At 42.4% G+C, this 13,304-nt stretch overlaps 3 protein-coding genes across 5 annotated transcripts in view; 2 read left to right on the top strand and 1 right to left on the bottom strand.

Moving 5' to 3' along the window:
* The first annotated feature begins 431 nt into the window (after window positions 1-431).
* LOC135899714 (uncharacterized) lies at window positions 432-3,220 on the top strand. The gene is made up of 3 exons (XM_065429037.2): window positions 432-860; window positions 1,531-1,637; window positions 2,011-3,220. The coding sequence occupies exons 1-3, from the start codon at window positions 532-534 to the stop codon at window positions 3,129-3,131; spliced, it is 1,557 nt and encodes a 518-aa protein (XP_065285109.2). The 5' UTR covers window positions 432-531; the 3' UTR covers window positions 3,132-3,220.
* On the bottom strand, window positions 1,639-5,765 carry LOC139050290 (uncharacterized). The gene is made up of 3 exons (XM_070526520.1): window positions 5,345-5,765; window positions 5,008-5,121; window positions 1,639-4,539 (listed from the first exon to the last, which is right to left on the bottom strand). Exons 1-3 carry the CDS (start codon window positions 5,544-5,546, stop codon window positions 3,218-3,220), a joined length of 1,638 nt encoding a protein of 545 aa, XP_070382621.1. The 5' UTR covers window positions 5,547-5,765; the 3' UTR covers window positions 1,639-3,217.
* A 219-nt stretch (window positions 5,766-5,984) lies between these two features.
* Window positions 5,985-13,304, top strand: part of LOC139050284 (heat shock factor protein-like) — a 143,306-nt gene continuing 135,986 nt past the window's right edge. Inside the window, exons 1-2 of one of the 3 annotated variants that reach the window (XM_070526511.1) lie at window positions 5,985-6,257; window positions 12,876-12,984. In XM_070526511.1, coding sequence (XP_070382612.1) covers window positions 6,156-6,257; window positions 12,876-12,984 — 211 coding nt within the window. In that variant the 5' untranslated portion in view covers window positions 5,985-6,155. The remainder of the gene's footprint in view (window positions 6,258-12,875; window positions 12,985-13,304) is intronic. The other 2 variants (XM_070526506.1, XM_070526517.1) reach the window with 2 other exon arrangements.

Genomic DNA, 13,304 nt, shown 5'->3' with positions numbered 1-13,304 from the left:
CCATGGCTAGACGAGCAACACGATGGAGGAATAACGCCGACTTCCGGTGTCACTTTGCTTCATGAAGAGTGACGTCAGGGCCCCTTAGATTTTCCTTCCTCCATGGTGACCTGCATGGTACATGGAATTATTGTATGAAATTATGTGTGAAACTCTATGTCAATGCATGGTGACGTGGAAGCATAGTTACTATACTGCCTGCATAGGAAACTCTATGACTGCCTGGAAGCATCGGCATTGCGGGGTGCATAAGTTAAAGTTGTTCTTTATTCTATGGTTTAACACTCTATGGTGGGGTGCGCAGGACAGATATGGACAGATGACAATTGACCTTTTTCACGATGGGAGAGCGCCTCTAGCGGCGAGAGCCGAAAGCAAATACGGTGGCTCTCGGTTGACGCGGCGGCATGACACTCTCTGTTGCTTTGCGTTGTGGTGCGACTGCTGCTGTTTAAAGTTTACACAGTACGCTTGCATCGTCACCGCTGATTTTCGCAACCGCCTGTCGACTCTTGCGAAGCTTTCTTCGACATGTTTTCTATTGAAGACTTCAAGAAACTTCACGACTCCGGCGGTCAGTGGAGCTGCGATTTGGAGTTGGTGCCGCCAGTGACTGACAACATGATCGACAGCCATTTCGGCGAGTCGCACCGGCAGCTGCATAAAGGCTGGATGTTCAAAGAGGAAAGGTACATTCGCCGGATCGAGTATTTGATGTGCGGACAACCAACAGGGACCGAACTTGTGTTGCGCAGCATATGTTTGTGCTCGATGAAAGCTGGCCACTACAAGCAAGTCGTAGCGCTTGCTAAAGGCGGAGCAGGGGCCGTCGTCCAAGCATACTGCGATTGCGTTGCTGGGTAAGTACATTTTTTAGAGACGTGAAATGCTGTGCACGAATGTGCTGTCCGCCCTTATGATATAACACTGAACGACGATGTAGAAAACGGTGTCCTAACAACGGTGCGTTCGCGAGGTGGCAGCGCTTTCACCGTCTCTACGTGCAGGCACCGCTACGGCTCGCTGTCGGGAAACATTCATTTTTCGTTTACAAAGTGAGTCGAGCCACATGCTGTGGGCGATGCGTGCCGTAAAAGCATTCACATGTCACTGGTTCGGGCCTATATGACCTTGCGAAGAGTAGTTCGCGGCGAATAGTTCTGGCGATTATTTGATGTTCTACCGTATTTACACAAAAAAAAACAACCCGACCGTGCATAAACCGTTTAAGCTATCTATATCATGCACGGATAACAGCGCCTTCGAGAACCTTGCCCGTGCAGCTAGAAAAGAAAAAGAATGAAAATCAATGTACGCTCGCACTTCAATGTAGTGCAGCGAGTCCGCGTTTCTTAAATATATATTTAAAGTATTAAGTATGTACGACCGACTCGCCCAACAACGTGCTCTCTTAAATATATATTCTGTAACGAACATTAGCTTTCTCTTTCCGTTTGTTTTGCCCACTCACAGGAGCATTTAACAGGCATCTAAATGTGAATACTTTTTATTTTCTTCTGATTTTCCTAGTCAAAGCCAAAGGTGCCAGCATATAGCTGTATTGCTGTTTGCCATACGAAGTATCCAGAGGCCGTCTTGTACGAGTGTCCCGTGCAGATGGATGGCACCAACACAAGGTAAGGTGAATGTTTTTATTCAGAACACAGTTCAAGTTAATCAGGTAAAATGCAGCGAACAGAATAAGGAGGGACGTATGTGGTAGAACACAAGACGATGTGACAAATGACTTCAAAAGGAGCTTTGGTCTGGTATCTACACTCTTCCTTGTAATGGTACCTTAATGTAGAATGTAAGCATGCTGATAGAGAAACACTGTATTTGAAAAGAGGTGAGCTAGCATGCTGATCGGATTCACAGGAGTTTGCAGTGTCCATCATTAGTGCAAAATAACCGCATGCGTAATCAAATGTCAAAATAGACCTTGGCCAGTAAGCTTTATAAAACATGTGTATGAACTGTATACAAGTCCCCGCATTTTGTTATTTTCAGGACAAAACCATTTGCTGACCAAACCCTTGGTGGACATCACCTTTAAGAAACATGTGATTAACAAGACGGTGCCCGTTAAGGCTAAGCGACAACTTCCTCCTCATTTGAGAACAGCTGGGCAGGCTGGGCTGTTGAAGTTCAGGAGAGCGATTGCAACACATGCACCTGAGCTGGTGTGGAACCGTTACACAGAGAGGCCAGCACCAGTGAGAAATGCGAGCCCCATCAACGACACAGAGGACATGAATTCGCAGAAGTGCCTCACATTGATCGATGAATATTTCAAGGAGCAGGTGTCGCTCACAGCTACCGAGAGGGCAGACATCTGTGCAAAGACTGTAGGCCAGGATAAGAACCCTCTATGGTTCACAGAAAGAACCGGGAAGCTAACTGCTTCAAAGTTCCGCAGAATACTGCACTGCCTGAAGCCAGAAGGGCTTGTTAAAGAAATACTTTATCCTCGCAAAGAAATAATGAAGAGTGGTGACCCCAGGCACTACGGAATACAAAATGAAGCAAAAGCAGTTCAAAAATATCTAGAATTCATGCAGCTATATGACAAAAATATAGATGTCCTGGAAACAGGATTACATATTCATGAATTGCATTCTTTCATCGCCGCATCGCCCGATCGCCTTGTGAGAGATGGCAGTGAGGATGGCCTTCTAGAAGTGAAGTGCCCCGCTTCGAAAGCTGGCCAAAGAGTTGTCGACGCCTGCGCTGACAAAGGTTTTTACTTGGCAGTAACTAATGGTGAGGTCACCCTGAAGAAAGACCATTATTATTACTACCAAGTACAAGGACAGATGGGAGTCGCGAAGAAGCCATGGTGCGACTTTGTAGTCTTCACAGACCATGCTGACCTGCAAGACTGCATATCAGTGGAACGTATATATTTTGACGCAGAAATTTGGAAAGACATACTTCAGGGCCTTGTGTACTTCTATAAGGCTGCTATTATTCCAGAACTCATGACACGCCGAATCCGACGCCTTGGATTTCTTTACACTACAGGTGCAGGCTACGTGTCCTTCAGGAAGTATGCTGTGGGGTTTTATCTAGTTGACCATTATGATGAGGACCATCTGAAGATGACTATCAGAAGGCTGACACACACATAGTGCGTTCCTTTGCATCATAAAACTTTAGTGCATGATGACACCTTTTAGGTGCTCCGAATAAATATACCGCATGCTTTCCTGTTCTATTACATGGTGTCTGTCTCCACTTCCTTCCCATTATTTATTAGTGGTCGCCTAAAGTTTGAGAGAAATGCACATGTTGTGAAAATTGCATCTGCTATGTCTAACATGTTTATAGGTAAGGGTCTGTCCAATAAATGGAACTCCTTGATTCTTCTTATGACCCTTTCAATGTGCACCCGTGCACTTGCAACATGCTTTGTGGCTTCAACATCCTTGGCACTCATCTGCGCTTCTCCAGGAATACGAAATGGAGGCATATGAAGGACAACACCACGTGGCAGAAGGTCATCTACCTTGAATCCCTTGTCAACCATGATGCCATCTCCTGATTCGAATAGATCAAGTACTCCAGACTGTTGCACAATAGCTCTGTCACTGGTACTTCCCCCATATAATGGCGACACAAAGCTAACATAGCAGTCAGGTGTTGCACCTACAACACATTTCATTGTGTTTGCGAACTTGTAGTGGGAGAAAGTTCGTCTTTGGGCAGTTAAGCTTGAGGGCTTTTGTATACGAATTTCTGTTGTGTCAAGTATTATACGTGTGTTTGGGTACCGTCTAAAATGAAGTGGCATGTGCTGTTGTACTTCAGGAAGTGTGGGGAAGCTGGTTATTTCAGTGAGAACCTTCTGCAATATAAGTACCCATTCTGAAAATATACGACTGAATGAGGGCATTGAAATTAAAAAATTGCGAGCAATCTCTCGTGTGGCCATACCTGTCCTTAAGCGAACCAGTACTGCATACATCTGCTCGGCAGCAGTGAGTGACCTGCTCTTTATGTCTATTGCAAACCGAGGGTTATTGTTCAAAACTAAATTTAGTATATCGTAAAACACTTGCACAGAAGGCAATCCTGTGTAATACAACATATGCTCAGTACCTTGCATGTTATCGAGGCACAGTGTTGTAGCCTTCAGCTCGTAGTAATGTGCTTTCCACTGTATTGTCTGTTCCTCAGCAGCTTTTAGCTGTACTTCTAGCTTTTGCACCTTCTTTCTTTCTGCACTTAATTGGCTTTCAAGCAGCATAATACGCTCTAGAGAGAAATTATCCGTCTGGCAGCTCTTTTCGTGTTCAGCTGGTACACTATGCAATACTGCACCATCTTCACAGGTCGTAGAGCCTAATGACATTACACTTGCTGCTCTGCTTAATGGTGTTCCTTGACCAAGAGGTGGAGTAGATGCCCCGGCAACTGGTTGACAATCTTGTGGTGTCCTATTTTGGCCTGCTGCTATACTCTGTGGAGTCCTCTGTCCAACAGCTGATGTGGTTGCACCGCTGCTGGCTTGGCCACTTGCATTTGCCAGTCTTGAAGCTGATAAATAACATTAAAATATATTTCGCGACAGTGTAACAATGTGCTATTTAAGACTAATAAGATAGGCGCAACATCAAATATAAAAACTCTGCACTACTCATAAATAAGTGACCACTTAATCTCCCTTTGCTAGATAAACACTCATTAAAAATGGGTTAGTGTTTAGAGAAGGGAGCATCTTGCCGCCGATACCGTAACTTACTCGCCCAAGACGAAAGTGCGAGTTATATTGCGGCAGAAAGAGCAATCAACATTCGCTATTCAAGAAGCTTCACTCGCAAGTACTGCACGATGCTGCTTAGCATCGGCAATCGCACGACAGCCGGCGTATTCAGCATTACACGGGCGATTTCATGATAATGAAAAATAATATCAAGTGCCGAATACAAAATGAACAAAGATTACTGCAAGGTTGTAAATGCTGACAGTTGACGAATCTCAAACAGCGTCACACACAGCCTATACCTTGCCGTTTCTTCACTCTGTCAAAGCGAGCGATTGACACAGGGCATCTCATTGGCGTGTGCTTGAAAACCGATGGTACGTAGTCCGGGTGGGGCATAAAGCGGGAGGGCGCTCCTGAAATAAAATGTGACGGTTAAACAGCTTGAGTGTTTCTGTTATTAACGCGTGTACGACACAGGACACACTGCGCTAACACAACCGAAACTGCGTACTAAACAAATGCACGATCGCCGACCTGCCACGGTCCCGCTCGGAAAGGGCTCGAAGTTACACTTATGCGCTCAACAGACACGCTGTTCATCAAGAAATAAGGAATATCAAGTCACTGTTTCTTTACCTGTTACGAAGTGATTGCTGCAGACGCGGGAGTTCGCTGTCGGTTCCCACGGCGATCCGTCGGCGTTGACGCGATGTATTGCTTGCACCCATTTCTTTCGTCTCGTTGCCTGAAGTGTCGCGGCAGGAAATCTAAAAAATCGCACATTTGGAGGCTTTCCGCTGGCATTACTGCAGCCTACGGCAGCACATCGCTGTGGCATCGCAAAAAAAAAAAAAGCTATGATCCTGCCTGCCAAGGAGCAGCGCGGCCAACACGGAGAGCCCGTACGTACGTTCTTTGCCGGATGTCACCAAAAATGTTTCGGGCGCTCGCCGCTAGTGTCGCTGTCAGAGCACTTCCGGTGCGCATGCGCACAAGGCACCCATGAAAAAGGCCCATTGTTGTGTAACAAACCCCAAAGGATGCGAACTTCTTTTGGGAGTGTATATCCTCGCGAGTTATAAATTTATTGTCCCTTGTCACGCGCTGAACCTTTCCAAAATAAACGTGAAATAACTTGACTACTTTTCTACTTCTCAAAACACATTTATCGACGGAGCATCGTCATGCTAGCAGGTTTAGGTTAAAGATACATATCTCTACTTGCGTTCGTATTACGGCTCATGCATTCGCGTACCGCTGCTCGTACTTATGACATCTGCAATTATCTCGACCAGTGACTGACCATAACCCCAGCCATCCCCAGTCACCATAGTGCTAGCAACCGTGTTTGGCGAAACCGTGAAATGATTGTAACAGTTAACAGAACAGTCGTTCTTTATTCGATGGAACAGTTATATTGTTGGCCTGTGTGAGTGACGAGATAGCCATGCATACCACAGTTGTCTCCAGTAACGTTCCCGCGTTTTTAGTTAAACTATGGAAACTTGTCGAAGACGAGAAATGCAACGACTTGATCAGTTGGAGCTCGGTATGTCCCGCTCCTCGCTGTTGATTGGTTAGGGCTAGATGATGTTTGGTGTATTCCAAAACTAACTTTGGTCTGCTTTGGAATGCTACGATGTTATCATATGTGCCTGTCATCACATGAGACGCTCGTAGCGTACTACTGCGAGTATTTGTCACCTGTTTACATAACGGCGTTTTTAGTGCAATGAATGATTTCGCCAAGTGAAGTCGACCGGCAACCAAACGCGCGTGTGCTAACCGCTTGTGCGCTGCTTTTCTTCGTGAGCTGACTTCGCATTCTGCAGCCTTGCGGTTTAACTCGCTACGGAATCTCTGCCTTGCTTTTATGTAACGTTTCGCTTAATTATGGGAATAATACTGCGCCGTAAATAATGGCCTGCATTGTGGCGTACTTTGCAGTAGGAGTAGTTGTGGCAGTACGAGCCATTCTGGCACTTTTACCTTTAATTTAATCATGCCTAGTGCATGCCGCTTTTTCACTTCTCTCTTTCTATATATATATCAACAATCTGACATCCATATGGCGCAGAGCGTTAAAGCTTAGCGTCCTAGTGCGACTGCGTCTTGCAGGTCTCCCGCTCCTGACACTTTTCTCTAGTTGCTTTTGCAAAATTTGTGACAACGTTGAATCGCGCAAGACAAGCTCATGCAAGTCGCTTGTAACCTTATCTTTATAATTAAGAAAGGTCAATGTCGATACAAATTTTGTAAGCCACAATAATGATACTTATACCAGCAACTGTTGTTTTATACCACCAAAATAATTTGTAGATTCACTTCTGACATGAAGTTTGTATGGGAATACAGGATGTGCAAATTGCATGCTCTCTTAAGGATCTCCACAAATGATTGCCCATCTCTTTACAGACACGATTGGGCCATGTAGCTGCCATCTTTCTATTTGTCCCAGCAAATATTGGGACCACCTTGTATACAGAAAATAAAAATAAAAAGCCTAAGGAAGTCGCTCCTCACTAAAGCATTTTACCCTATACTTCCTTTGCAGACAACAAAAACACATTTCTAGCACACTTCTGGCAGGGAGTTTTGGTGTGGAAGCGCAGGCCAGACGAACTGCACAAGAACCTCCATACATGATTGGACCATCTATCTCCCTTTTCTCTAGTTCCTCCACAAAGTTTTGTGGCAATCATGTAACGTGCAAGAGAAACCTTAAGAAAGTCCCTACCAACTGAAGCCTTTTAATATATATTTTTATTTCTTAAGAAAAAAGTTGCAAGTGCTGATTCAAATTGGCCAAGTCATGATGACCAGTGGCATAGCCAGGGGGTGGCACACTGGGCACGTGCCCTCCTCCTCCAAAAACATTTCTGGCTGCACCACTAGTGATTAATACTTATACCAGCAACTATTGTTTTATACCACCAACAAACAATTATTAGATTCACTTCTGGCATCAAGCTTGTGTGGAAACACAAGTTCTGTGAATTGTATTCTCTCATCAGAAACCTCCAGACACAATTGGGCCATATATCTACCATTTCTCTATTTGTCCCAGCAAATTTTGTGACAATGTTGTATGCACACAAGAAACCTAAAGCAAATCACTCCCGACTGAAGCTTTTTAACCTATACTTCCTTCACAGACAACCAAAACACATTTTTGCACTAACTGCATGCCATCTTGAAGGGCCCCTCACCAGGTCTGGCCATCTTAAACAGACAAGCACAGCGCTTTATTCATGCGCTGGCAATCGTGTCTGCAAAGTACTACAGTGCTGCCCGCTGCGAAAGCGACTTAAATTTCAAAACAAAACATCGTGTGTCCTCCCTCTTGAGGAATTGGCGCTCCCAGCCAGAGAGTCAAGGTTACACACTTAAATGCTATGACATAAAACGCAGTCCTAGCAATGTCACTCACCATGACACATTACTTCAGTAAATCGTCCAATGCGGATTGTGCAACACTGTTACCAGAAATGTGCCACGCAGAAAAAAAGAAGGAAAAAAAAAGAAAGAGCTGGGGCTTTTCACATGAACTCAACGCGGTCTCTCAGCTCCGGGGGGGAGAAGGAGGGGATGGAATGTCGCTTGTGGACTCTACTCGTGGCAGAGGAAGAGTGTTTCTGTTGGCAGTCGCGCTTATTTCCAGGTGATACGATTACAGGTCATTCAGTTTCTTCTATATCCTCCAATAACACATTTATTTGAAAAATTATTTTCGCAAAATGATCCCTAGATCACTGGAAGTTTTAGTACTTCCAGTGTATAACTAAAATTTGCAAATGGGCCTGGTGAAGGGCCGATGAAAGAACCTCTGTACTTGATCGGGCCATCTATCTGTACTTGATCGGGCCATCTATCTTCCTTTTCCTTTTTCTCCAACAAATTTGTGGCAATCATGTATAGCACAAGAGAAACCAATCAAGCAAGTCACTCCCTACTGGAGCCTTTTAACCTATATTTCCGTTTTACACAACCAAAAAAAGACTGTTGACATACTTCTGGCATGGAGCTTCAGTACGGGAAAAGCAAGTTGTTTGAATCGCATGCTATCTTGAACAACCTCTGCACGTGATCGGGCTGTGAAGGTGTTTTCTTTTTAGCTGCACCAAATTTTTAAATATTGCCTGTGGCAGATAGCACAATTCTAACCCTTAATCTAAAACGTTACTCGATGAGGCGTCCATCACTTCTATGACAAATCATAATGCTTCATTGAATAATTAAATATTATGCTAATTGTTAATTAATTACTTTATGACACATATTTCGATCTACGAAATGTGGCTAATGAGCGTGCAAGGCATATCGACTTGGAAGGATTTCTGAGGATGGCACCAGTTTTGAAATATGCATTGTCAAACTTGCGGTAAAAATGCACTGTTCCACTTTTAAAGAAAATGCTGTCTTGTGCATTGAAGCACAAAAGTAACTGGAATGCCAATGCATTTTGTCGGACACATTAAAAATTATTCAAAAATTTTAATAAGCATTTCACATCTAAAGCAATTTTAAAATTTATGATGAAATATAAATGATAAATATGCCTTGCATACTCACTAGCTACAATTCATAGATTTAAATATGAGCTGTATAGGAACTAATTAAACAGTTAATTAGCATAATTGTGTTAGCTATTCAATTAAGCATTTTGATTTCTCACAATAAAGGTCGCCTTATCGAGTAATTTAGATCAAGGGTTAGAATTGTGCTATCTGCCACAGGCAATTTTTAAAATTTTGATGCAGAAAAATGAAAGCTTTCCAAGGCATCCTGCTGCCTTGGCTAGAGTTGCTGGTGTTGAATCTGCATCTGCCATTGCATCTTCCTTGTTGCACTCTTTGGGACTAACACTGGAAAAAATTTTCAGATGTGATAGTTCAGCACAGGTAATGAGCTCACTGTCACACTACACATAGTCTTTAAACGAAGTGTTGCTGGAAACATCTGGCTGGTGACAGACGTCTGTCCACATCCCAGTGTCGATCACCTCATTGTACTGTTCCTCTTGCTCATTTTCACTGCACAGGGGGGAAATGCAGGATTTATGCCAGCAGTTTCAATTGTAGCCGGTGTTACTGTTATGCCGTTGGAGGGGTGATTTGGGGGCGGCGAACATCGGCTGCGCCAGTGCTGCAGTGTGCAAAACTTTGTTGAATTGATTTAAAAATGAGCCCTGGCCCACTGGTCAAGTTCGTTGAGCTGAAATATTCGCTATTCAGACATTCGTTTAACTGAAAGTGTTTTGCATAGAATACATAGGAAAGCAGCTGGGGAGTTTCTAAAAGTTTGTTATTCTGAAATATTCATTAAACTGACATTTGTACAACTGAGAGTCTACTGAATGTGGCATCCGCTAGCGCTAGGTTAATTTGGTATCAGTAAAGATGGACTGCCCTCTATACTGAAAGAGCTAATGTTTCAAGAACTTGTACTGAGCTGGAATAGCCCAAATACAAAAAATAATACTTTGAGATTCGTGACGTCACACTGATGTTTCGGAAGTGGGATTTCAGTGTGAAAGGGAGGGGGGGGGGACTGTAAACCGCAAAATAACAAAAATATAGTTTAACAATAATTTTAGTCTAAATTATATTAGTATTTCTCTTTAGTGACCCTTTAATCTATATTTGCATATTAGAAAATGAAATGTTGCATTGGCACACTTATTTTAATACAAGCTACATTATCTTGCAAAACCTCTTTGTACAAACAGGCCACCGATGTGTCTTTTGTCTACTTCCTCCAGCAAAATTTGGGACAAGCCATACCATAGCAAATCACTCCCCTCAGAAGCCTTTTAATCCGTGTGCTGAGAAAAATGTATTACTTATAAAGTTCATTACTACTACTACTACTACTACTACTACTACTACTACTACTACTACTACTACTACTACTACTACTACTGCTGCTTTATAAATGATTAACGTATAGGGGTGTAAGAATATTTGAAACTTTCAAATAAGGAATAGGATATGGTCCTATTCTATTCAAGTCAAGTCATATAGTCACTGTTCTAAAATCTAAATATGTTTTTTCAATAGCTTTCAAATACTTCATGTTGCTGACTGTGCATGATCAAACATGAAGTTGAAGTAAAGAAAAATTTTATAACTTTCATCCTGTCCTCAGTGGACATAACTGATCATGGAGCCAGACTTTTCTGGCTAAACCACAACCACTTGCTGTAACATTTTGCTTAGACATGGCATTTGGCAGTGGGTATCATTTTGTATTATTTAGTGATCCAGCATCTGTGTCATCGCGTAGCATTAAATCTGAAGGCATTTCATAGCAACACGATAAAATAGTGGCATGATCTGCCATGACCATTCGAACTAGAGATAAAAAAAAGTGTGCTTGTGTGTGTCGTTTTGGTTTTTCTTCCCCTGTTCTTCGATCGTCATAGATGACATACATTCCTGGCTTGGTTGCAAAGGCAAACACAGATGTTAATAGAACCGCAAGGCTGCTTTTCTGAACTTTCACGATAATGAATGACAGTGGACACTCTGAAGAATCCGGAGTGTGTAGACAAACTGCATAGTTGTTCCTGATGCCCCCTTTGTGTTTTTAATAAAGTGTGCTTTATAGATGGAGGCAAAATGGGAAAACAACCGTGTACTTAGATTTAGGTGCATGTTAAAGAACCCCAGGTGGTCGAAATCTCTGGAGTCCTCCACTACGGCGTGCCTCATAATCAGAAAGTGATTGTGGCACGTAAAACCCCATAATTTTTTTTTTTAAAGTGTGCTTTATATGTGTGGTGTTATGACAAAAATTTTTTAATGTTTTGAATGCCAGGATGTGAAAATTGTTTTATGTTAATGACGACAAGGCTTTATATTATTCGGGACAAGGCTTTATAATGTTATTCAATATATTTGATTCAACTTGATTCACATCTGGCACTAGTTGTATTAAATTCGATCTTAAGAACTACTATTTGCACACCCCTATTAAGATCCAGTAACAGTTCAGTGCACTCTATACTGTGTATTGTGTACAGGGATGTGCATATTTCATTAAAAATTTTAGAAAAAAAGAATTCACACTTACTGCTGCTCTGTTGCTCAAATTTTTCACAAAAATCACGTATTGAGGTCTATGTCATTAAATGTAACACTTGCAAAAATAAATTGCTGGTTTTTATGAAAAAAAAAGCAAAATTCCCCTCATTTATGGGGAGACTGCTCTAGCATGACTTGTGTTGCCACCTGCCTACAGCTGCAGAAAGCAGCCATTTAGAGAGGGTCACCAGCATGCTCCAGAGGAGCGGGAAATGCGCGGAAACCTACCCTGAATGGCTGCTTTCTGTAGCCACCGACAAATGGCAACACAAGTGTATGCTGTCTGTGCAGGGTCTGTCGAAATAGTTTGGTCAGTACTTATTCTAGTTTTTGCATGTGATGGCATGCACAGAACTAAGATCCAGTGTGATCCAGGGTTTTAGATGTTCACTTTTTAATTTTTCTGGTACTAACTTCAGTTGCCCTATCTGAATTTCGTGAAAGGTAAAAGATGTGGAATAATGGGCTGATTGAGACAAGCAGCCCATTCATTTAACCACTTAATTTGTTTAGAAGGGCGCTAAGCACCTCTCAAGATGTTTCTTCAGCACTGAGTAACAAAAGTTAAAATGCCTCTGGTTGATGGACTGTACTGCACAGAGCACACTTGACTTGGGCATTAATTATTCTTGCATGTCGCATTGGTTCAGTGACCTTGGCATTGTGTTGCTGAGCGGAAAGTGGTGGATTCAATCACTGTCTGCAACAACTGCATTCCAGTGTTGGCAGAATGTGAAAATGCTCATTTATGTAGATTTAGATCTAGCTAAAAAAAAAAATTGGTTAGAAGAGATCTGCAGGCTTCCAACACAGTGAACCTGATAGCGCACTGTGCACTTTCACAGCACTAGACTGCCTAAAAATTTAATACTATTATGAGTAGTACACCTCACAGTCGCCCTTCTTTGCATTCATGAACAAAGTGCTCAGCGGAACATACAATACAAATTAGTTTACAGATCTCGAAAGTTACTGGAGTTGCCCTTTAAATGTATAGCTAGTTGTATTCAGTGCTTAAATCCTAGTTAAGAGCTGTGTGCTGTGCTCGTCATCCCAAATCCATGTTGAACTGTTTTTTGCAGAGTGGCCAGAGCTTCATCATACACAACCAGATACAGTTTGCCAAGGAACTTTTGCCACTCTACTTCAAGCACAGCAATATGGCCAGTTTTATCAGGCAGCTCAACATGTGTAAGTATCAAGTTTATGCAGCTCGCATTGGAAGGCAATATGGGGCAAGATGATGAAGTATGTTTTTCAAATTGCTTTTGTGAATATCAATGGCTGGATGGGTACATGGACAACCAGGATTCAATTTTTTAAATATGCCTTGTTCAATATGGCTCTTCACTTCTGCTGTGAACTCAAGGTGCGTTTTCTGTGTTTACCTTTTTTTTGCTTATAATTACGTTTCTCATAACTTTAGTATGACAAAATTCTTGTGCTAGCTTTTTCTGCATACAATTAAGCAAATTATGGCAATATTTACTTCTAAAGGTGTGTTTAGAGAA

The sequence above is a fragment of the Dermacentor albipictus genome, chromosome 1, assembly GCF_038994185.2.
Source record: "Dermacentor albipictus isolate Rhodes 1998 colony chromosome 1, USDA_Dalb.pri_finalv2, whole genome shotgun sequence".
Lineage (NCBI taxonomy): Eukaryota > Metazoa > Arthropoda > Arachnida > Ixodida > Ixodidae > Dermacentor > Dermacentor albipictus.
The sequence above is the reverse complement of the archived record's forward strand: the minus strand, read 5'-3'. Positions and strand labels throughout refer to the sequence as shown.

What these genes read in the sequence shown, in the direction of transcription:
- LOC139050290 (XM_070526520.1), bottom strand. Translation starts at nt 5,546, where the DNA reads ATGCCACAGCGATGTGCTGCCGTAGGCTGCAGTAATGCCAGCGGAAAG. An exon ending in CAGCAATCACTTCGTAACAG is followed by an intron (nt 5,122 to 5,344) that starts GTAAAGAAACAG and finishes ATTTTATTTCAG; the next exon opens with GAGCGCCCTCCCGCTTTATG. An exon ending in CAGAGTGAAGAAACGGCAAG is followed by an intron (nt 4,540 to 5,007) that starts GTATAGGCTGTG and finishes GTTATTTATCAG; the next exon opens with CTTCAAGACTGGCAAATGCA.
- LOC135899714 (XM_065429037.2), top strand. Translation starts at nt 532, where the DNA reads ATGTTTTCTATTGAAGACTTCAAGAAACTTCACGACTCCGGCGGTCAG. An exon ending in TACTGCGATTGCGTTGCTGG is followed by an intron (nt 861 to 1,530) that starts GTAAGTACATTT and finishes TGATTTTCCTAG; the next exon opens with TCAAAGCCAAAGGTGCCAGC. An exon ending in ATGGATGGCACCAACACAAG is followed by an intron (nt 1,638 to 2,010) that starts GTAAGGTGAATG and finishes TGTTATTTTCAG; the next exon opens with GACAAAACCATTTGCTGACC.